This window comes from Arvicola amphibius, chromosome 15 (assembly GCF_903992535.2).
Source record: "Arvicola amphibius chromosome 15, mArvAmp1.2, whole genome shotgun sequence".
NCBI lineage: Eukaryota > Metazoa > Chordata > Mammalia > Rodentia > Cricetidae > Arvicola > Arvicola amphibius.
Window position 1 is genome coordinate 34,975,714 of NC_052061.1, and position 24,313 is coordinate 35,000,026.

The following is a 24,313-nucleotide window of genomic DNA, read 5'->3' on the forward strand; positions in this document are numbered from 1 at the left end:
GTGCTCTGTTTACTTGAGGCACGCATAGCTTCCTGCTTGCTCAACATGTCCCAGTGTTTCTTCTGTCTTCTCCAGGGCTGCTCTCATTTGGGATAAGTGTGAGCATTCCACGCACGCGTTCCATACTACTTTGTAACCTGTTGACTCAACTGTAGGCATTTTGGCGGTTTCGGCACATATACATACATCTATTTCACTCTGGAAGGTATCTGTCACCTGGTGTGGGAGGCCTTTCTGTCTATGTGTGCCAGCATGGCCAGCCTGGCATATATTTTACCATTCCCCAGTGAAAGGATTTCTAGCATGTTCCATTACCCATAGTGCCATAGTGACTAGCTCAGGCCCTGTCTTGGATATGGTGAGAACTGCTCTTACATTCCTGGATATAGACTTCTTGGGTCAGCATGGGAACATTTAAAGTTATAATTCATCACCAGTTAAGCCTGCCCCAAAAGTTCTTATCAATTTGTTGCTGCAGTAATATAAGAAACATGTCTTTTTACCTCCTTTCTTCCGTAATATCCCTTTTTTGTTATTTTTTGAGGTAGGGTCTCACTGTGTAGCTCTAGATGTCCTGGAACTCACTTTGTAGATCAGGCTGCCCACAAACTCATAGAAGAAATCCACCTGCCTCTGCCTCTTAAATGCTGTTAAATGTTAAAGTCATGTGCCACCATGCCCGACTTTGTATATCCATTTTTAAAACTGCCAGGCTAGGAACTGGGGAGATGGCTTGACAGTGAAGAGCATGTGCTGTCCTTAAAACGGACCTTTGTCTCCCTGCGCCCACATCACGTTAACCAGGTACCTCACAACTGCCTGTGACATCCAGTGTACCCCACCCTGAGAGACATAATTACCTTTAATCCCAGCACTCTGCAGACAAGATCTCTTGAGTTCCAGGACAGCCAGAGTGACACAGAGTCCATGTCTCAAAGACAAAAACCATCTTTCCTGTAGAATCAGTTTTTGGGTACTGTATTTTTATGTTCATGTAGATCTTAGGATGCCTGGTGTGTTGGTGCTCACCTGTAATCCCAGCCAGTGTGGTATCTATCCCCTGAACCCTGAATTTAGGGAGTTAACCTGTACAACATCAAGATCCCTTTTCCAGGAAAAGGAAGGAAAAACAACAGAAAACATGTTTAAATGGTCTTTTGGATGAGAGATTTGGGGTCCATAGAAGGGAAGTACATGACAGGGTTGTGGGTGTGTGGGCCAGAGTTCCAGCCCTTGAATGAGGGTGAAGATGAGAGCAGGTGTGAGATCAATTCAAGGTCCACCTTGATAGGGGAGTGTGGCAGACATGAAGGTTTGTATGTGTGTGTGTACAGGATGTGAGCACTGTGAAGTTTAAGAAAAGGGGAAAGGGACTGAGATGGCACAGAGCAAGGTGGTGCAGTAGTTAATACCTGCGCTGACCCAAAGGACAACACTGAAAATAAACAAGGCAGGCAGCCAGGCAGTGGTTTAATCATGCCTGGCCAGGACTAAATAGCCTTTAGTCGCATGCATTTAATCCCAGCACTTAGGGAGGCAGAGGGAGGTGGATCTCTGTGACTTCGAGGCCAGCTTGGTCTTAGCAAGTTCTAGGACAGCCAGGGCTACACAGAAAAACCCTGTCTTCAAAAAACCAAGGCAGATAGTTGTGGACTAGTAATGGAGCAAAAATTACCCATCCCAGGCCACAGCTGATTCCACAGACATCCTAGTGTCAGTCCTGATAGCTAATGAGTTCTGTCTCTCCAAATTGGTCCCCTATCTTAGGAGGAAGGACAGTCCTCTGTCCCTAGACTCCGAAGCCTTCATGACAGAAGAATAAGCGTTTGGTTAAATGGCATACCTCAACCTGAAGACTACAGAACAGCTGTGAAGAGCAAGCTAACAAAGTAGAATGAAAAAAAAAAAAAAAAAAAAGCCTTGCGTTTTAATGAGGGGAACCAGAAAGCATGAAAAAAAAGATCAACTACAAAACTGTTGGAATAGTACATTAGACACCTGCTCCCTGTAGGGTTTTTTAAGTGTAGTTCTCTGATCCATTTGACACCCATTTTAGTGAGTGATTTAAGGTATAGCGCCAACATTTTTCCCCCAGGAGATTTTTAATTACCTACTGGAATTTATTTAAGCATTTATCCTTAAGCATTTTTTCCCTTGGTGAAAGCAAAGCTGAGGGAGGCAGTACATGGCCCAGCAGTTCTCCCAGAGAACTATCCTTTTGTATGGCATCTTGTTGCACTGGCAGCAAGATGTGGGTCCATGTAGTGTAATAGGAGAAATCCAGAGAGGGGCTCACCCCATGGGGAAAGGACAGCTTTACGGGTGCTGAGATGAAAGGTCATTTCAGATGAGCCAATAATCCTTTCCAAGTCTTTTAGAGGAATCTGAAGAATTGATTGATTTTTGTTTTGTTTCTGAGAAAAGGTATCATGTAGCCCAGGCTGGCCTCAAATTTGCCATAGAGCTAAGGCTAGCCTTTAACTTATTTTCCTGCCTCAGCTTTCCAACTGCTGGGATTAAAGGCACGTGTTGCCGCCGTGCCTGGTGCACTGTAATCCTCATAGTCTTTTGAGGGACTTCAGAGAGCAGAGTCTGAACTAGACTTGTGTAAGAGGGTAGCAGAATTGTTTTGTTCTCCCAAACATCCTTACTATTATAGTGCCTCCTTATATACACCTAAGACAGTGTAGTTCAAAACAGATGAATGACTCCATGGGGTTTGTTCTTTTTTAATTCAGAAAAAGAAAGGGAAGGAAAAAATTTTAATGTTTAAATAACTATAGAAGAAAGGATCTGGGTGCTGGGACCTACCTCTTCTAGAATAGGGATTAATGGCTTAAACAAAACAAAGGGAGGAAGGGGAGAAAATAAATTATTCTTCTCAATACTGTTTGGCATAATCGCATTGTTTTTCAGCTTCCTGAGAGAGCAGAGATGAGACAGGCAAGAACAGAGCGGTGGGTGCCTTGACTGCGGGATGGGTAGAGCCCTGAGAGGGTCCTGTAGCCCCACTCAGTGTATCCGCCTTTTCTCCACCCCTGCTTTTGGAACCGGGAAGGAACAGATTCAAGAAAAGTTCTCCATGTCTTAGTTTTCAGGGGTACTTGCTGTCTCATCCCAACCCTCTGGTACGATCCCTTCTGGGTGACTGTCCCCCAACCAGGAGGCTGCTTGGTAATGTCAACTTATTAAGAATGGGAAATATTTGTGTGGACACTGCAGGGAAGGGGAGTACTTTCTGTGGCCTGAGACATTCACTGAAGCCTTTTCACCCACTCAATCTCAGCCTTGAGTCGAGTCATGCAAATAGCTTCCAGCTGTAACCCCGATTCTTTACTCACCAGCCCTTTAGGAGCCGGAAAGTGGGTTAGAACAGGCGAGTAAGCAGGGCAAAGTTGCGGGCAGGAGGAGGCATGCGTGGCAGCCGCCAATCCGCTCCTCCCCAGCAAAGCTCCAGGCCACCTGCAAAGAATTGTCAAGCAATCTTGGTTGGGCAGCCATCCCCGGCAGCTTCAAGGTAACTAAAGTATGAGCCCAAAGCAAATCCTATCCCCAAGCAAGAGGCTGCCTGCTCCTTATTGGGGTGACAATGAGAGAAAATGGTACATGCACAAGCAGCTGGGCTCGGCTCTCCAGCCTGCTGTCCACTGCTGCTCTCGCCTGAAGGCTAAAGACTTATGAGCCTTGTGCGAGGGCGTGAGCAGCTGGGTCCCCGCGGTGTCATTTTGTCTCCAGATCAACGGGTGAACTGGAGAGAAAGCCCAGGGCCAAAGGGCGGACGCTGGGAAGATGGTGGGGGACAGTAGGAGTGAGGGCACACGTGAGAGAAGCACCTTGCATGTGACCCGGTGAAGCTTCCTACCCTTGCTGACACTAGTTACGGAGTGAGGCCCTAGGGAGGTCCACTCAGCGGGGTTGAATCTAATCCCCTACTACCTGGTGAGACACGGAATGAATGCCCTGGAGAGGGTCTCACCTCGACCACATTTCTTTGGCGGGCTTCACTCACCTATCCGGGCCTAAACTGGAAGAGAGCAGTCCAAAGCGCTCCTGCCCAGGCCCAGACCTAGCCTCTTAAAACATGGGAAAAAAAAAACCTCTTATCCAAAGCAGGGTGGGGGGGAAGGGGGGTCGAGGCCCCGCCGCCTCCCAAGGCCATGATTGGTGGAGACGGCGGCGCCAGAAGTTCTCCTTGAGTCGCATGATTGGCTGAGAAAGAGAAGCTCCGCCCAACAGCAGCACTTATTCATTGCTGGACGCAGAGTCCGATTGGTGGGCGGCAGCCCGTCCTCGGCCGGACCAAGGCTTGACTGATCCTGATGTCGCCCTTGGGGAGCTCAGTTCCCTCTGTAGACCTCTATCTTGCTGGCCTTGGCCAGCATGTCAATGATGTGGGCTTCGAAGTCGGCGTCGTGTACGCCTGTCTTCCGGAACTCGCCCGCATACCGGTTGTTCTCCCAGTAGTGGTGCCAATTGCCTCGGCTGTCAGCCCCAAACCCATACACGTTCACCTGTGGGGAGGGTAGCACAGGGGTCACTGGGAGTGGGGAATCGTGGGGGTGGGATGATCCAAGCCAAGCCTAAGGACACTGACTCAGAGGGGCTGCTGCTGCTTCTGTCTTTCTCGGGTTTTTTTGTTTTGTTTTGTTTTGTTTTTTGGGTTTTTTTGTTGCTTTTCTACAGCAGGGTCCTATGTGGCCCAGGCTGACCTCAAGAAGCTCTTACCTCAGCCTCACCATAGCTGAGATTACAGGTGCCACCATGACCCAGCTATACATTTAACTTTTTAATGAAGTAATTTTATTTTATTATTTATTTGGGTTTTTCGAGACAGGGTTTCTCTGTGTTATGCTGGCTGTCCTGGACCTAACTCTACAGACCAGACTGGTGTTGAACTCACACGAGATCCCCTGCTTCTGCCTCCTGAGTGCTGGGATTAAAGGCGTGTGCACCACGCCCGGCTAAGTAATTAGTAAAGTTAAAAAGGTACTAAAGACTGGAAAATGCAAGCATACTGTTTGTATTACAGAATGAGAAAACCCAATCCACATCACTAGAGTCACTTCTGAGATGGGAAAGGGCTGCTTCCCTCTGTTTCTGGGCTATGCTACTTCCCCTCTAGACGGGCACTAACCACCTACCTCATCACACACATGTAGCGCGAAGAAGAGCACCAGCATTCCTGTGGAAGGGTATCGTCCGTGATGCTCTGTCCACCTGTCGTGGATGTACTTGAAGAAGGCTGGGTTGTAAATCTGGACCTGTGCCGAGAATAAGAGGCACATGGAGGGTTTGGAGGCCTAGAGATTCAGGGCAGGCTCTGAGAAGCTCCTAGCAGTTCCTCAGTGTGCTACACATGGGTTTTCCTAGGTTCCTGTGGTCAGTGCTGGAGCCGGGCATACCAGCAGATGCAGATTTTGATGGTCTTGGAAGGGCATTATGCCATTACTGAGCCACACGACTAGGCACACCTAGAGTGAGCCAGCATCTTTTCCACAGTGGCAGGGTAGAAGAGGAGAGGAGTTGGGGACTTACCTTTTCTTTGTCCACTCGAAGGAAGGACTTCACTGGAGCGTAGGTGCTGCAAGACGACAGAAAACAAACAAAAATCCTTTCAAATGGCTCTCCAGGACGCAGCAAGACATCTACTCTGTAAGGCCAAATGGTGACAGCCTCACAATTTCTAGACTGATCTACTTCCATTGACCGTTCATCACTGCAGGCCCTTGATCAGAAACCTCCGGTGGCTTTCAGGATAAAACTGGAATGATTTAGTCAAGCTTCCAATCTCAATCTTTCTTCCCCAAACTGTTTGCTGGGGAACTCCACACTTGGATTAGCTAATCATCTCAAACTCATCATGTGTCCTGACTAGTTTTTATGTCCGCGGACACAAGCTGGAAGCATCTGAGAGGGGAATCTAAATTGAGAAAATGTCTGAATAGATCAGGCTGTAGGGCATTCTCTCAATTAGCAATTGGTTGTAAGAGGGGCCAGCCCATTATGGGTGATGCCACCCCTGGGCTGGTGGTTCTATAAGAAATCCCAGCACTTGGGAGGTAGAGGCAGACCTATGTAAGATAAATCTCTACAGAGTGAGTTCCAGGACAGCCAGGATAGTTTACACAGTGAAAACCTGTCTCAAAAAACTAATAAATTGGAGGGAGGGAGGGAGGGACGGACGGACGGAAGGAGGGAGGGAGGGAAAAAGGAGGAGAGGAAGGAAGAAAGAAAGAAAAAGAAAGAAAGAAAGGAAGAAAGTGGGCAGGAAGGAAGAGAGAGAGAGAAATCAGGCTGAACAAGCCACAGGGAGCAGGCCAGTAAGCAGCATCTCTCCAGTTATCATGCAGTTCCTGCTTCCAGGTTCCTCTTCTGCCTTCCTTCCATTAACTATGATGTGGAAGTGTAAGCAAGATAAACCCTTTCCACGCCAAATTGCTTTTGATTATGGTGTTTCATCATAGCAATAGTAACCCTAACTAGAACACCATGTCTATGCAACTTCTGTCTAGAGTGACTTTCTCTGCTGTCCCCAGGCTTGGCCAAACCCCATTTCCTGCTTGCGTGGCTGGCCATGGCTCTGCTGAGTACCCCAGTACTGCATCATGACAACCCTCTATAGCTCCAAAGGGGACAATGGACATCTTGAACTAAGAGACTCTAAATTCATTCTCTGCCTTTCTCCTTCTCCCCCTCCCTCCCTCCCTCCTTCCCTCCCTCCCTTCCTCCCTCCCTCCCTCCCTCTCTCATCTTTTGTTTTCAGAGACAGGGTCTGGGTGTAGCCCTAGCTGTCCTGAGACTTGCTCTGTAGACCAGGTTAGTCTTGAACTCACAGAGCTCCGCCTGCCTCTGCCTTCCAGAGTGCTGGGCAGTGGTGGTGCACGCTTTTAATCCCTGTCTCAAAACCCCAAAGCAACATCAGTAACAAAAATGTGATAACATTAAGAAAATGAAGATACATGGGTTTGCTGGGTTTGTGTGTTAACTTGACACAAGACAGAGTATTAACCAAAGAAACCCTTTCCTCCCCAACTTGCTTTTTGGTCATGGTGGTGCATAGCAGCAATAGGAACTCTAAGACGGTGGGCCTGCCGGCTGTGGCAGTGTTTGCCTGCAGTCTCAGCACCCTGACGGCACAGGCAGAGGAGGGATAACAGAAAGATTCAGGCCCATCAGGACCATAGTGAGACCCTTTCTCGAAAGAACTAAAACAGGGCTGGAGATGGCTCAGTGAGTAAAGGCTGCTAAACCAAACAACCCGAGTTTGCTATCCGAGGCCCACATGTCGGAAGGAGAAAATAGCTCCCACAAAGTGTCTTCTGAACACACAAGCTGTGGCTTGTACAAATTCCTCTCTGTGAACACACACACACACACACACACACACACACACACACACACACAAATGTTAAAAAATGAAATAACACGGCTGGTGGTGGCGGCGCATGCCTTTAAGGATCTCTGTGAGTTCAAGGCCAGCCGGGTCTACAAAGCGAGTTCCAGGAGATCTAGGGCTATTACACAGAGAAAACATGTCTTGAAAAAAACCAAAAAAGAAAAAAAGAAAGGACACTTGCTGCTTTTGCAGTGATGTGGGAGAGTCTTCTGTTTGAGTTGATTTCATTGGTTAATAAAGAAACTGCCTTGGCCCATTTGATAGGCCAGCCCTTAGGTGGGTGGAGTAGACAGAACAGGATGCTGGGAGTGAGGCAGATGCCTAGGGCAATTGCCATGCCTCTCCTCTCTGAGACAGATGCCATGGAGCCAGCCACCAGGTCAGACATGCTGAATCTTTCCCAGTAAGCCACCACCTCGTGGTGCTACACACATTACTAAATACGGGTTAAAGCAAGATATATGAGAATTAGCTAATATGAAGCTGAAACTAATGGGCCAGGCAGTGTTTAAAAGAATACAATTTGTGTGTTGTTATTTCGGGGCATAAGCTAGCCAGGCGGCCGGGAGCCGGGTGGGAATGCAGCCCATCAGCTCCTCGCTACATTGCAGAGGACCTAGGCTCAGTTCCCAGCATCCATATTGTGGCTTACAACCACCTATAACTTCCTGGGGATCCAACACCCTCTTCCAAAAGTACCAGGGATACATGTAGTGTACCTACATACATGCAGACATACACATTAAAAATAAAACAAAATATTTTTTCGGTGGTTTAGCACTGGCTTAATAAGTGCAAAAAAGCCCTGGGTTTGATATCCAGCACCACAAATAAAGTAATATAAAGTGTCATGACTAAACAAAAAAGGAAATGGTGAAAACATCCAGTAAGTGAAAACAATAAATATCCATGGTGATGGGCAGAAAAACAAAATATGCCACATGCACCACAACAACCACGGATGTTTGGGCTCAGCGGGAGGATGAAGCTCTGTGTGGGTGACCCTGCGGGACAGCATGCTAAGGGAAGGGAGGTGCAGAGGGCAAACACAATAGGGCTGCATTTTTATCAGGTGTCTAGAGCAGCAAATCACCCAGACAGTGGAGACAGGCGGAGGAGCGGGCAGAACTGGAGTAATGTGGCATGGGCACGGCTTCTTGCTGTGATAACCCATGTTTTCTACAGATGGACAGTGCTGGTAGGCACATAACAGCATGGGCACTGACCTTTCTGAACTGCACACAAAGGGTTAAAATAGTGTGCCAGGGGGTGGTGGTGCACACCTTTAATCCCAGCACTTAGGAGGCAGAGGCAGGCGGATCTCTGTGAGTTCAAAGCCAGCCTGGTCTACAGAGCGAGTTCCAGGACAGTCAGAGCTATTACACAGAGAAACCCTGTCTTTAAAAAAAAAGTGGGGGGTGGTTAAAATAATGGTTTTTATGATATTTAACTATATATAAAAGTACAAGGTGAGCACTCTCTCTTCCAGTCCCAGGTGCTTTGGGGGCCTCAGACATGGCCCAATCCAAGAACCACACCACACATACAATCCCGAAAATGGCACAGAACTGGCATCAGAAACCCAGGTCACAAAGATACAGATTCCTTAAGGGGGCTCACCCCAAGTTCCTGAGGAACATGCGCTTTGCCAAGAAGCACGACAAGAAAAACCTAAAGAAGAAGGCAAACGACTGGAAGGCAATGAGTGCTGGTGCAGGGGCCATCAAGGTCCTCATGAAGCCCAAGGTGGTTACGCCCAAGACACCATGGGGCCCCAGCCATGAAACCAGTTGTCCTGCTTTCATCGCTTATCCTGAGTTTGGGAAGCGGATTAGAAGCAACATGGCCAAGGGTCATAAGCTCTGCCAACCAAAGCCCAAGGTTCAAACCAAGGTGGCATGGGAAGTCCTTCTGTCTATGTGTGCTTTTATTAGTTAATAAAGAAGCTGCTTTGGCCTGTGATAGGGCAGAATAGAGCTCAGCTGGAAGACTAAACTGACAGCTGGGAGAAAGAAGGTGGAGTCAGTGAGATGCCATGTAGCTGTCGCCAGAGACAGATGTGCCGGGACCTTGCCAGTAAACCACAATCCTCATGATAAAATATAAAATACTAGAAGTGGGTTAATTTAAGATATAAGAGCTAGCTATTGGCCAAATTGTATTGCAAATAATATAGTTTTTAGTGGTTATTTTGGGTCTGGGCAGCCAGGAATGAAAGAGCAGCCTCCGACTACACCAAGGTAGAGGCCTCAGCTCCAACTCTAGCTCCCAAAGGTGTGCAGGCCTCTGTGACGACCCTACAGAAAAGCTTTCCATCTGCCAACATGAAGACAGATGGACTGGCACCTCCATACTGTTTACAGATGGTCAGTACCCTATGCTATTTTTACAAACAAACTTGTGGCAAGATCTGTTGTTTTTTTTTTTGAAGTACAAGGTGAGGCAGAGTGAACTAAGTGGTTATTTAGAGCTGGGCTAAGATGACTGAGCTGTTGGGGATAACAGATCAAAGACCTTTAGGTCATAATGACATCCTCAAATTGTCATGTTTACAGCATTCTGAATTCATCAAAATGTTATTGGTTTGCACACTTTTTAAATTTGTATTTGTGTGTGAGGGTACACAAGCACCACGGCAAGCATGTCAGAGGACAACTTGCAAGAATGAGTTCTCTCCTTCTACCATGGGGGTCTTGAGGACTGGACTCAGGTGTTACATCCATGCCACTCTGACCTACTCAGGTACCAGGCACACACATGGTAACCACATATATACGTGCAGGCAGACATTCATACTTCTGAAATAAATACATCTAATGTTTCTGTTTTGTTTTCTGTTAATTTTTTGTGGTTTTTTAAATTTTTTTGTTAATTTTTTGTTTTGTTTTTTTTTTGTTAATGTTTTCTGTTTTGTTTTTAAGAATTGGTAGGTAGGGGCTGGAAAGATGGCTCAGCAGTCCTGCGTTCAATTCCCAGCAACCACATGGTGGCTCACAATCATCTGTAATGAGATCTGGTGCCCTCTTCTGGCCTGCAGGCATACATGCAGACAGAATACTGTACACATAATAAATAAATAAATCTTTAAAAAAAATTGGTAGGTAGATATAGTGGCATATCCTTGTATCCAAGAACTGTAGAGGTAGAGGCAGGAAAAATTAGTTCAAAGTCTGCCATGGCTACCTGAGACCCTACCTCAAGACACACACACACACACACACACACACACACACACTGAAAAAGCATGGGGCTAGAGAGATGGCTCAGTGGCTAAAAACATTTGCTCCTCTTGCAGAGGAACCAAGTTTAGTTTCTGGCACCTACACCCTGGAACTCCAGTGCCAGGGGATCTGATGCCCTCTTTCAATCATGGGTTCCCGCATACATGTGGTGCATATACACACACTCAGTCACATACACATGAAATAAATACATACTAAAAAGCAAACAAACAAAACAAAACAAACCCACCAAACCTTTGTTAGGCCAGACCTGATGACAAGACCCTGTAATCACAGCTAGTAGGGAAGCTGAGGGAGGAGGAGCACACATTTAAGGCCTACTTCAGCTGCAGAGCAACTTCAAGGCCAGTTTTAGCGACTTATGAAGACCTTGTCTACGAAAGTTAAAACAAAATCCTAATAACAACAATAACAAACCCCTCGGTGCAATGGATTGCCCAGAGTTCCCCACTGTGATGGAATTAGGACCCTAGAGACAGTGAGCAGAGAGAAGAGCCCCACAGTCCAGAGCTGCCTCCTGGAGAAACCGGTGCAAACTGGGGTTTTCAAGTTTTGGCCACTAGTACACCGAGCAGCACCAAGTAGGAAGAGACACAGAATAAGCTGTGCCTCCAGCTAGCCCACCGTTGTGAGCCCTCCCTTCTCACTAATGTAACTAGAGAACACACTGAACCCAGAGCCTCTCCTCCCCTCCCCATGGAAGCCTTGTCACCCATGTGCTACTCAGCCAGCGAAGAGCCTCACAATCGGATCTGTCCTGTAGAGAGGGCGCTGGCAATCCACATTAGGTCCAGGGCCTTGAAGGGTACCAACACGAAGCTGACGTTGGCAGGCAGGTTCTTGGCACTCTCGGGGTACATGAAATGGTGGGTTGTTCGGCTGCCAACGTCCTTCTCAAAGCCCACAGTTGGTGCCTGATTCATCCTGAGGGGAAAAAGAGGGTGATGTGAAAAGGAGCTACCGCGGAAAATGGCACGTGTGTTTTAGAGGGAAATTTGCCACCAAACCAAAAGATGAACGTGGAAGCTCGACATCATGGCTCGTGCCTATAGTCCCAACATTCAAGGAGCTGGAGGCGGGAGGATTGCCACACATTTGAGGCCATCCTGGGCTACAGAGTACCACTTATCTCATTTAAAAAAATAATGAAAAAAGAAAAAAATGTATAAAATGACACACACGTTGACTCAGCAACGGTTGTTTTAAGATAAGACCATTCCATTAATAAAACGACTGGTGGGTACATTTTGTACATTCATCCATTGAATGCCAATCAGAATGAAGTAAATTTTACATGCTGGCAACAAACCCAACACCAGTCAGCGAAACATCCAAGTGGTGCAAAGTACCCTGATTCCTTTGGTTTTTGTTTGTTTGTTTGTTTGTTTGTTTGTTTTGAGACAGCTCAGACTGGCCTTAAATCTGCTATGGACCTAAAGTTGGCCTGGAACTCCTGACCCTCCCCAGTGCTGGGATTACAGATGTGCATCCTGAAGTCCAGGTAAGGCTCCCATTTTGGTAAACATTTTACATCATAGCTGAAACAGCTCTAAAGCATGAGCCTGCTGGTCTTGTTTTCTGTTTATGTGGACCTTCTGTCTTCGGAGGACGGAGCACCTTACAGCACCGCCATTACCGCAGTAAGGCGGACCATAAATGCTGCTCCTTTGCTGTGGCACAGGGACCCAGGAGGGAGCAACTGTCTCCAAGCGCCTCCTTAGCCTTCACGCCAGCTCTATGGAACCAGCACAAATGTCGCCTTCAGAGTGCCGACACCATGGGCTGCACTTCCCTTGCCACAGCCAGGGCACCTCTTCTGTTTCCCATCTGCTCCTCTCCCAGTAGCAGACGTGTCAGAGAGGGCAGGGAAGCATCCCAATCGCCTGTGGGTGGAAAAGGCAAGAAGGACGTGGAAGTGTTCAGCTGGTGATGCTGGGGACCAGACTTACAGGTGTGAGGACCTAAGAAGCAAACTTCATCTGACCAGAGACTAAAAAACCAAAGCTCTAAAGATCAAAAGGCTGTGACTGGGAATGAAGTTGCAAAATAAAGTTCAAGATGATGTTTCACAGGCTCCAGAGGAATGAGAAGAAACGTGGCATTCTATGGAGGCTGATTCATCCTAGATAAGTCATACCCTGGACAGGGGCCAGAGGATGACACGCATCTGTGGAACATGCAGCCATGCATTCCAGAAACCTATCCGTTCCTAGCTGCCTTCAGCAGCCAAAGAAACGCCGGGGAGGGCGGATTAGAATTTCCTCAGCGCACACAGGGTCTGGCTGTCTCATACCTTTCACTTAGCTTACCACGCGCCTTCTATCACCAGACCATGCTAGGAACTGGATGGATCTGCTGGCTAGAGCCGTCAAGATAAGCCCAATTCCAGCTGCAGTCATCAACTAAGACTAAAGAACGAATTTACAGGAGGAGACAGCTGGAGGTGAGAGGACAGAGAGGTTAGAGCTGGATTTCGCTGTAATGCTCTCCCTGATTCTGGGACAGAAGGCTTCCCTGGCTGGTTCCAAATCAAGAGAGAGAGAGAGGTCTGTAAGCAGCCGCCTCTGCTGCCGTCTGGCTCTTTATACAGACCACAGACCGCCTACTCCACCCGGACCACCCTTTTTACAAAGCAGTTCTAGGGCCCACTCCAAACACGACACCTTGACCTTGCCTCATGTGAAAGAGAATCTGTGGATGTGTCTGCAGCTAGGACACTCCCATCATAAAATGCCATAGTTTTCAGATCTGCAGGTTTTAATCCCTGGGGCTTCCCAACCATCACCCAGGAACCTAATGATAGTTTCCCAGAGAAGCAGGTACCCAGGCATCTGAGAGTTACCTTGGACTTCTTTCTTTCTTTTTCTTTCTTTCTTTCTTTCTTTCTTTCTTTCTTTCTTTCTTTCTTTCTTTCTTTCTTTCTTTCTTTCTTTCTTTCTTTCTTTCTTTCTTTCTTTCTTTCTTTCTCTTTCCTTCCTTCTTTTCTTTCCGTTCTTTCCCTTCCTTCCTTCCTTCCTTCCTTCCTTCCTTCCTTCCTTCTTTCTTCCTTCCTTCTTCTAGCCTCTAAAAGAATGCCACAAGGTTTCTCTGTGTAACAGCCCTGGCTATCCTGGAACTCACTCTATAGACCAGGCTGGCCTCCAACTCACAGAGATCCACCTGCCCCTGTCTCCTGAGTACTGGGATTAAAGGCATGCTCCACCACCACCTGGCTTGCCTTGGACTTTTCAAGTACCCCAGGGTTGAAGGGAAGCAATGGAAGCCTAAGTAGAGAGAGCTTTCACCAGCTTCCAGCTTCCCTCCCTTTAAAGTGCCAGCAACTGGAAGATGAAGACAACCCAAATGGCTCTGGAGTACTGGGTGGAGCTCAGTATTCCCCTATCTCCCTATTCATCACCATTTCTCATCATAAGGAAGATCTTGCAAAAAAAAATATGGAAATCCTCAGAGACATATTGCTGTGTTGGTGTTGCTATGGAGACAGCAACAGTTTCTAAGACAAAAGCCTTCTGCCTCCTGGGAAATCTGGTCTTTCTGTAATGCTCATCGTAGGAGATGTTTAGAAGGAAACTGGGGTTTCAGTATTTTATCCATCCATCCATCCATCCATCCATCCATCCATCCATCCATCCATCATTCATTCATTCATGTGTTCCTGCGTGAGTGCATGTACAGGCTAGAGGTTGGCAATGGGAGTCTTCCTCTCCTACTTTCTGCTTCTGTGTGGATGCTTGTTTGTGTGTGGGTGCCCACATGCCATGATACACGTCAGAGAACATCAGGTCAGAGAACAGAGTCAGGGTATCAGTCTTCACCTTTCCTCCTTGAGACAGGGTCTCCCTGTCACTGTGTAGGCTGGGACAATGGGTGCTCAAGCCTCTGGAGAGTGTCTCTGCCTCTCAGCTCCCTTTAGGGGAGCACTGGGGTTAAAGAAAATTATAGTACAGCATCTGGCTTTTATATGGGCTCAGAATCCAAACTCAGGTTGTCGGGGTTGCCCAGCAAGTGCCTTTCTCCACCTTTACCTACTGAGCCGTCTCCCCAATCCCCACCTCATTTTTTTTTTTTTACACAGCGTTTCTCCTTGAAACCTGAGTTTACCATTTTGTTTCTTTTTTTTAAAAAAAATATTTATTTATTACGTATACAGTATTCTGTCTGTGTGTATGCTTGAAAGCCAGAAGAGGGCGCCAGAGCTCATTACAGATGGTTGTGAGCCACCATGTGGTTGCTGGGAATTGAACTCAGGACCTTTGGAAGAGCAGGCAATGCTCTTAACCTCTGAGCCATCTCTCCAGCCCTCGAGTTTACCATTTTGGCTAGCCTGACTGACCAGTAAGCCCACAGGGTCCACCAATCCCAGTACCACCAGCACTGGGGTACAGGTGCATGCTACAATAGCCAGCTTTTACATGGGTGCATTTATACCCGAACTCTGGTTCTCAGGGTTACATAACAAGCCTGACACCCAAACCATCTCCCTAACCCTATTTACTTATTTTTGAGGCAGAGACTGGGAGGGGCTCATGTACCCAAGACTGGCATTGGACTTACTAGGTGTCCAAAGATGAACTCGAGAGTTCCTTATCTTCCTACCTCTATGTAAGTGTGTGTCACCATCCCTAGCTTATGCAGTGCCAAGGTTCAAACCCAGAGCCTGGCACATCCTAGGCAAGCACTATCCCCAACATGAGACTTTGGGCTTCTCCTGAGATGGGGTCTCACTATGTAGCCATGGCTATTTCAAACTCAGAGATCTACCTATTTCTGCCTTCCAAGTATTTGGATTAAAGGTGTGAGCTACTGTGCTTGGCTTTGAGATTTTTTATTTATTTATTTTTATTTTATTTGCATTGGTGTTTTGCTTACATGGATGCCTATGTGAGGGTGTCAGATTCCCTGGAACTGGAGTTACAGTTATGAGCTATCATGTGAATGCCGGGAATTGAACCAGGTCCTCTGGGAGAGCAGCTGGTGCTCTCAACCACCTAGCCATTTCTCCAGCCTCTTGAGATGTTTTTTAAGCTGGGAATTTACTATGGCGGCCCAAGTCTGGCCTTGAATTTGGGATTTTTCAGTTTCAGCCTCCAGAGAGCTGAGATTCATTAAATGTACGCGACCGTGCACACCTCGTCCTCTCTAAAGTGGAGTTGTCTTAGTGTTGCAAGGACAGCAGAATGGGCAGTAGCAAGGACACCTCCTGCCAGTAACATTGCTCTTTGAAAAACATTTATTATTAAATTTTATTTGGGTGTAGGCGTGTGCATGTGAGTATAGGCACCCATGGAAGCCAGAGGTGTCAAATGCCCTGGTGCTGAGTCACTGATAGTTGCGGGTCATGTGACAATGGGTATCAGGAACTGAACTTGGGTCCTCTGCAAGAGCAGGATATATTCTCAACCGCTGAGTCATCTCACCAGTCCCAGTAACTTCATTAAGGGTCTTCTAACACCAAAAGGAGAGGCAGAAGTAATGCCACTGGTTTGTGCAGTGTTCAGGGCTTAGCCCAGGGCTATGTGCACGCCGGCAACTGAGCTACATCTCTAGCCTCCCAAAATGATATTTTGTGGGTTTTTTTTTTTAAGATTTATTTATTTATTATGTATCGTGTTCTGCCTGCAGGCCAGAAGAGGGCACCAGATCTCATTACAGATGGTTGTGAGAATTGAACTCAGGACCTCTGAAAGAGCAGCCTTAAGCACTGAGACATCTCTCCCCTCCAGTTCCCTATTTTGTAGGTTTTAAAGAAATATTTTTATTTTATATGTGTGTTTCACCTGCATGTATGTATATGTAATAATTATGTGTCCCCTTAAGCCAGAATCACAGATGACTTCAAGGTGCCGTATGGGTGCTGAGAACCAGACTCTGGTCCTCTGCAAGGACAGCAACTGCTCTTACACTGATCCCCCTCTCCAGCCCCCAAAATTTATATTCTGAACACTTCCTCCACACCCAACCTTGAAAACCTAGGACGAGAGACCAAGCCCATGAACTGAAGTCTTTAGCACATGGACTTCACTTGTAGCCCTGCACTTGTAGCCTATCAGAAGAGGCCAAAGGAGACAGGCAGGATGGCTCAGGGGGTAAAAGAACAAGCCTGAAAACCTGAGTTTCGTCCATGGGACCCAGGTGGTGGAGGAACTTCTGCGAGCTGTCCCCTGGTACCCCAAGGACACATCATGGATGGTCTTCCCCGCCCCCTCCTGATTCCATGACAGCTCACCTCATGATAAAGTTATGGCCGTCCACATCTTGCCCATAGCCAGAGCCCCGGAGGTTGCCTGAGTTTCCCACCACAGCACAGCGCCGGCACTGTTGGGGGTCCCGGAAGCGGTAGGGGTTCTCGCCAGGCACGATCTGGAACAGCTTCTCCAGCACCTCATTGGTGTTGTGTGACTTGAATTGGGGTTGCAGCATCTGCGCAGGGGAGATGGCCGTGAGGATAGAGAGATGCGCCCCTTCAAGCCTCCCCTCCAGTCGGAGCCACACAGACCTCCTTCCCAGGTCTGTCTGGGAGCCCCTCCCCAGGCAGTGAGGAACTCCTCCCCTCTCAATGGCAGTGAAGTCTTGATTCCCAGTAAGTCTCACTATTGAGAGACCAATACCCAGTACCCTGCCCTCAATGCGCTTGAGAGGCTTGTGGTCGGAGTTGGGGTGTCAAAGAGATATTTGAGGCATTTTGCAGGGGCTTGTAGGCCTAGATCATAAAGCAGGGATCTTTTCCATTCTGTCTCCTGGGGTGGGAGGGGGCACCTATGGGACTTGTCTGTAACTGCTCTGAACCCTCTGGGAAGTGCAGGGAGTTCATTAAAAAAAAAAAAGTACAGAGCCAGGTGGTTGGAATAAAACTGGCTCCCTGTGCCCCTTGTCAAGAGCTGGTAATGACCAAACTGCTAATGATCAACCAAGTCTCCATGTACCAGAGGTTATCTTTGAACTCCTGATCCTTCTGTCTCCCCCTCCTACTCATTGCGCTATGTTAGAGACAGGGTTTCAGTACGTAGTCCAGGCTGGTTTTGAGTTTACTATGTAACACTGGCTGGCTCGGACCACACAGTGATCCTCTTGCCTCAACCTCCTAAGTGCTGGGATTACAGATGTATACCACCGTACCGTGCCAGAGTTCAATGCTCAGTGGGGCCAGGCAGGTGACACACATAGGAGCAAAGGAGGTAGGCACACAGCAAATAAAAGATCATATGTGTACCAAAAAAAAAAAAAACAAAGAAGGAAATTCATGGGCTAGTGAGATGCACTTGCTGCCAAGCCTGATGACCAACATTCAAGTCCTAGAACCCGCACAGTTGGAGGAGAAAACTGACTCAGACCTCCACATGTGACATGCACAAACTCCCCCCCCCCCCGAAATAAATTTTAAAAATCCAGTCAGACAGCCAGACAGGGTGGCACACGCCTTTAATGCCACTGCCCGGGAGGCAGAAGCAGGTGGATCTCTGTGAGTCTGGTCTACATTGCTATAGACTGAACCGTAGTCCCGTGGGTTTGTGAACAAGCAGGAGCTGCTCAGGGGACCAAAAACTTTTCTGGAACAGAAGCCTGGCTCTGAGACAAGAATTTTCAATTTTATGGCCAAAGGGGATGACAGTGGGGAGCAGGAAGAAGTATGGGAGGAGGAACACAGCACCTAACAGCCTCTGAGTTCCAACCCTGTGACTGGAGGCCTGTCTCGTCCCCTCGGAATCCCCCCTTGCCATCCCTGAGCCCTGGTCTAGCTCTACAAGGTCATCCCTGAGACTACAATGGCAGGCAGACATGGGCACTTTTTGAACCTTAATTTTCTCCATAGAACAAGGATTGTAGCTGTTGCTGACAAGCAGAACTCCGCTACAAGAGTAGCCTATGGGGTTCCTGCTCCACAGATACTAGTCTTGGAGGACTGGCCAACACACAGATTCTGGGCAGTTGTCTTGATACATGTGGTCATGTATCCTCATATCCCTGAAGAAGGAGAGGAGAGAGCTGGGCAGTGGTGGTGCACACCTTTGGGAAACAGAGACGGGCGGATTTCTGGGAGTTCAAGGCCAGCCTGGTCTATAAGAGGATAGGCTCCAAAGCTACAGAGAAACCCTGCCTCAGAAGACAAAACAAAACAAAACAAAAAAAGGCATTTTGCTCCCATGCTGTTTGGAAGAACAGGGACCAGGAACTGACTCTCCATGCCAGGAAAAGCAGGCAGCCTACAGGCTCCATTCTTGGCCCAGGAGGCAACCAGATGGCCCTGTGGAACCTGGGAAGTGATGCTCCAGAGATGATGGGGGCAGGGGGGAGGATATGAAAAGCAAAAGGTCTTGGAACCTAGGAAAACAGGAAAGACCTGTTTTGGGTCCTTCTGAGGCTCCTCTGCCTTCACCTCCCTTAGCAGCTAAGAGTTAAAATCCTTTCCCAGACCAAAGCATCTTCTCCAGCCACTGCAAAGAACCAAAAACGACTCTTGAAGTGTTTATAATTACTCTGAGCCAACATTTACCAACAGGATATTCAATCTTAAAATCTACATTTCTCACTCGGGAGGCAGAGGCAGGTGAATCTTTGTGAGTTCTAGGCCAGCTTGGTCTTCAAAGCGAGTTCCAAGACAGCCAGAGAGTTACATAGAGAAATCCTGCCTCAAAAAACAAAAACAAAACAAAATCCATATTTCTGGACCAGGGGGATAGCTCAGTAAAAAGTGTCTGTACTGCAAACAACAAGAACCTGAGTTCGGATTCCCAGGACCTATATGTAAGAGCCAGATGGGGCCATGCACTTCTGTATCCTGATGCCGGCGGCATGTGGACCACAGGCGTGTGGAAAGGTGGATGTCCAGAATGTCGCCGGCTGGCCAGCTTAGCCAAAAAATAAGGAAGAATGGCCAGCGTGGTGGCACACACCTTTAATCCCAGCACGCGGGAGGCAGAGGCAAGTGGCTCTCTGTGAGTTCGAGGCCGGCCTGCTCTACAGAGTGAGTACAGAAGAGCCAGGGCTACACAGTGAGACCAACAACGGCAGAGACGTAGACAGTGATGGAGTCAGGTACTTCACAACCTCTGGCTTCCACAAGCATAATCCCGCATGCTTAAACACACACAGAACATGCACGGCACACACAGGAACTAGAGAAACGGTTCAGCCGGTTAGAGCACTGGCTGCTCTTCCAGAGGACCCAGGTTCAATTCCCAGCATCCATATAGTGGCTCACAAACGTCTGTAACTCCAGATCAAGGGGATCCAAAGCCCTCTTCTGGCCTCAGAGGACACCAGGTACATAAATGGCACACAGAAATACATGCACACACAGCATTCATTCATACACCAAAATAAAAAAAAACGTCAGAAGCATGCATATATGTATGTATGTACGCTGTGCACCCAAAACCGGGCTTCTGGGGTCTGATGCGAGGCTGGAGGAAGGCAGGCAAGACGATCCAGTGAGGAATGGTGCTCACTGCACAGCCTGGCAATCTGAGTTCAATCCCTGGGACCCATGTGAAGGTAGAAGAAAGCACCAACTCCACAAAGTTGTCCTCTGATCTCCACAGATCCATACGTCAGCCACATCATACATGTACACATATATGTACATACACACACACACACACATACCACAAATAATAACAATTTTGGAAAGCTCAGAAGTTGGAGGAGGGAGTAGCATGAGCCACTTGCTGCAGCTGTGGAGTAACTCCCACCAAATGGGAAGGCCTCTATCCAGGGCACGGCCTTCAGATCCCCACTCACTTTCTCAGCCGGACTGCTGTTGCCATTTGTGCTGCCTACCGAGGTCAACAGCACAGTGGACTCCTACAAGAACCACAAATAAGCCGGGCGGTGGTGGCGCACGCCTTTAATCCCAGCACTCAGGAGGCAGAGGCAGGTGGATCTCTGTGGGTTCGAGGCCAGCCTGGTCTACAAGTGCTAGTTCCAAAGCTACAGAGAAACCCTGTCTCAAAAAAACAAAACAAAACAAAACAAAAAGAACCACAAATAGTGGTTCTTCCTCTTTCCAAAGCTTACTCCGCCTGTTAGCCATCTGTGATCCAGGTACACGGCTCAGAGCAGATGGGCTTCCCATTCTGTCAGGGTGCTGGGAGTCACGAGACAGAGAGCCTGAGTCCAAAAGGGGCTGTCAGAATGGCTCCAGAATGAACCGATTCTGGGCAGAAGGCAGCAGAAAGCAAGCAGAAGGGGCCACAGTTCTTACCATCCACCACCTCTGGACATCTGGGGGGAGATTCATGTTCTCTCTAGTCCAGACAGGAGAGATGTTGCTGTCAAAGTGGCTGTCAAACCAGTCGGAGGTGCCAGCATCACCCATGCAGCGGCTGCAGGTGCAACTTTTCCCCGAAAGCCCCTCCTTGCCAAGGCGCTGTAGTCCCGTATAGCCCGGCACCAGCTTCACCCGGTGTGTGCCACCCAGGGCCCCCGAGTCCAGGTAGGGCAAGGTGGCCATGCTGTGGTGTGAGTAGGTGAAGAGCAGAGACATGATGAACACCAGCAGGAAGGCCACGGAGAGGAACCACACCCGCAGGGAGCACTTCATCGTGCTGGCCACGGGGCAGCTGTCACCGTGGCCAATCCTCCTCCAGCCCACTATGGGGCCAGCCACAGCACAGCCTGCTTCTTTTGGCAGCACGTGTAAAGGGCATAGGGGCACAAGGTGTGGCAGGGACTCTTGCCACACCCTCCCTCAAAAAAAAAAAAAAAAGGAAAAAGCACGTCCGCAGTAGTAGCCCCCCTCCCTCCCCCCAGTCCCTGAGCCACTGGAGTCTCTGCTTAAGGCTTCATTGGGTCTCTCAGTCACTAGCTGGGCCACAAGGGCTCTGCTTCGCCTGCCACCCTGTCCAGGCAGAGGTCAGTCCATCCCAGCCCTCTGGTCCCTTGTGACTGCTGGCTGCCAGCTCCAGGGACCCCCCTCTTTGGCGGCTTGAAAAGGTCCAGTCTGGAGCAGTCGGGGTCCTTGTGGCTCATGAGCAGACACTGAGGCAGTCCCTCCTCCCCTGCAGTGGGGAAGTCCTGGAACTCTGATCCCAGCAGAGAGCGCAGGGGCTTCAGGGGGCCTGCATTCCATGCAAGACTCCTCTTCACGCTTGCAGTCCCTCCTGGCCCAACTCCTTGGCCAGGGGAAAGGAGCCCCACCTGAGGCCGGAAAGAAAACCAACAATCTTCATGGACATCTGTAAAATGCTGTAAAAACCAAGGCCCTCCTCTCTGTAGCTTCTGTCTCGCTGCTTCCCATAGGCATTGCTGGTCCTCTCTCCTGGTGATCACAGCCCCAGCTGCAGCTGCACAGGGGATCACAAAGCACCGACTCCTGCTGTGGGGTCCTCTGGAGCTGGGAACAGCTGCCACGCAGCAAGGCGCTGCCCCTAAGCCACGTGGGTCAGCAGAGCTCCAGTGGCTCCGGACTCCTGGGACTGCTGGCCTCGGCAGGGCAGCTGTCCTGCCCACCCCTGCTTCTGGGGTAAGGTTGTCCTGCCCTCAGTTCCTGCCAGCAGAAATCCCCTGGCAGGCTCTTCCTCACCTATCAGGTGCCAGGTTGCCACCGCATGACCCTGAAATTCAGAGAGGAAAAAGATATGCAGATAGATAGCAGGAATCTGAACACACACAAATTTACTTGCTCACCCCCCCACACACACACTCTCACCCCCATCTCTGTCTCTCTTTCACACACACACACACACACACACACACACACACACACACAGGCCCCACCCATGGTCTCAGAGGGGACCAAGCCAGCAGTAAAGGACATAGAAGCTCCTTCACAAAAGGGTAGACAAAAGAAAGGACTCTCTCTTCCAACCATCCACAGACAGCAAGCATCACTTGGCCTAACCCCTAGCCTCAGAGGACTGAGTTAGTGCAGCGCCTTCACTAATCAGCCTGAGAATAAACAATAAGCTAATTTCCCCAGAGTCTGATAGCCAGGGCTGACATACTCAATTTAGAAAGCTTTGTCCAGCTTTGTGTGGTTACTTTCAGGCAAAATTACGAAGAAATTGATCCAGAGAAGATGGCAAGGTCTGAGAATAAAGGCATCCCCCACATAGTGCTCTCAGGGAACTTCCAGTACCCATGGGAAGCTGGCAGGGTCCTGTCTGTGATCTCTCAGGTGTGGATTGTACAGGCAACATTTCGGATTGGTTCAGTGAACCATGAACAATCCTTCCTGCTCTGATGCACTAGGAAAACTCTTCTGGAGATGGGGTTTCGGGCTTCAGAACTACCACCAACTAGCCCCATGGGCAGTTTCCTTCATCTGTGTATTATGGACAAAATGAACTCCAAGAGTCCTGTTAGCACCAACAGCCCCAGGCTCCACGCTGTCCCAGCAGACAACGGGGAGAAGAGGCCATTTGCAGAGCTGTTCAGTACTGGCCTGAGGGAAAGGAGCCTGAATCCATCTAAGGGAATCACTTAAACCTTCTCTTTAAGCTCAGCCAGCCAGAGTAAGTTCTGATGTGACCCCTGGGTCTTGCAGTCACCCCTTCCTTGTTGAGAGCTTTCCAACTGCTGCTGGCAGCTGCAGGCTGTCTTAGGGTCTGTGTTAAAAAAGATGCCAACCGATCCCTGATTCAGTGCTGTAGAGTTTCATCTGGACGGAAGCTTCATCTGGCGATGGATGGAGACAGAGACAGAGACCCACACTGGAGTGCAGGACTGAGCTCCCAAGGCCCAAATGAGGAGCTGAAGGAGGGAGAACATGAGCAAGGAAGTAAGGACTGCGAGGAGTGCGCCCACCCACTGAGACCGTGGGGCTGGTCTAATGGGAGCTCACCAAGGCCTGCACTACCTGGACTGAAAAAACATGGGATCAAACCAAATTCTCTGAACGTGGCGGACAATGAAGGCTGACTGAGAAGCCAAGAACAACGGCACTGGGTTTTGATCCTACCGCATGTACTGGCTTTTGGGGAGCCTAGTCTGTTTAGAGTTGCACCTTCCTGGTCCTATATGGTGTGGGTTGGACCTTGGACTTCCCGCAGGGCAGGGAACCCTGACTGCTCCTTGGACTGGAAAGGGATGGGGAGGGGATTTAAGGGAGGGGGAGGGAAATGGGAGGTGGGGAGGAGGCAGAAATTTTTAATAATTTAAAAAATAGAAAAAAAAAGATGCCAACCAGGACAGGAGCCTGCAGAAGGAAGCAGCAGGAAGATAAGGAGCTGGGGGCTGTTTAGTAGTGAATCGGAGGCCAACTAGGGGCCAAGAGAGAGTGAGAGCCTTAACAAGAACCAAAGGAAGCAGCAAGATGGCTCAGTGGGTAAAAGCGCTTGTCCGAGTCTGACAGCCTTCATTCAATCCCTGGAACTCACTCGGGAAAATCGTCTCTACAAAGTTTTCTTCATGTGAGTGACATGTGTCCCCCATCCCCATCACACACACACACAATGTAAAAAAGCGGGGGTCGAGAGAGATGGCCCAGTGGTTAACAAATAGTACTGGCTGCTTTTCCAGACACCCGGGTCCAGTTCTCACCAGTCACAGGCCAGCTCACAATCATCTGTAACTCCATTTCTAGAGGATCCATTGCCCTCTTCTGGCCTCCTTTGGCACCAGGCATGCACACGATGCACAGACATACATGTAGACAGAACACCCATACACATCAAATAGAAATACATCTGGCCAGGCGGTGTTGATGCACACCTTTAATCCCAGCACTCTGGAGGCA

The 24,313-nt window shown here is 48.7% G+C and overlaps 1 protein-coding gene across 1 annotated transcript; it reads right to left on the bottom strand.

The window, feature by feature from the left end:
- Positions 1–2,713: 2,713 nt before the first annotated feature.
- Positions 2,714–21,178, bottom strand: St3gal2 (ST3 beta-galactoside alpha-2,3-sialyltransferase 2). The gene is made up of 6 exons (XM_038312293.2): positions 20,840–21,178; positions 16,865–17,058; positions 11,383–11,562; positions 5,536–5,581; positions 5,142–5,261; positions 2,714–4,511 (listed from the first exon to the last, which is right to left on the bottom strand). Exons 1-6 carry the CDS (start codon positions 21,176–21,178, stop codon positions 4,338–4,340), a joined length of 1,053 nt encoding a protein of 350 aa, XP_038168221.1. The 3' UTR covers positions 2,714–4,337.
- Positions 21,179–24,313: the final 3,135 nt, after the last annotated feature.

Bases quoted from the DNA above. Each gene is read 5' to 3' on its own strand.
- St3gal2 (XM_038312293.2), bottom strand. From the start codon at position 21,178: ATGAAGTGCTCCCTGCGGGTGTGGTTCCTCTCCGTGGCCTTCCTGCTG. The intron at 17,059-20,839 runs GTAAGAACTGTG...TCCCCTGCGCAG, and splicing joins ATGTCCAGAGGTGGTGGATG to ATGCTGCAACCCCAATTCAA. The intron at 5,582-11,382 runs GTGAGGCTCTTC...GTCGTCTTGCAG, and splicing joins TCTACAGGACAGATCCGATT to CACCTACGCTCCAGTGAAGT.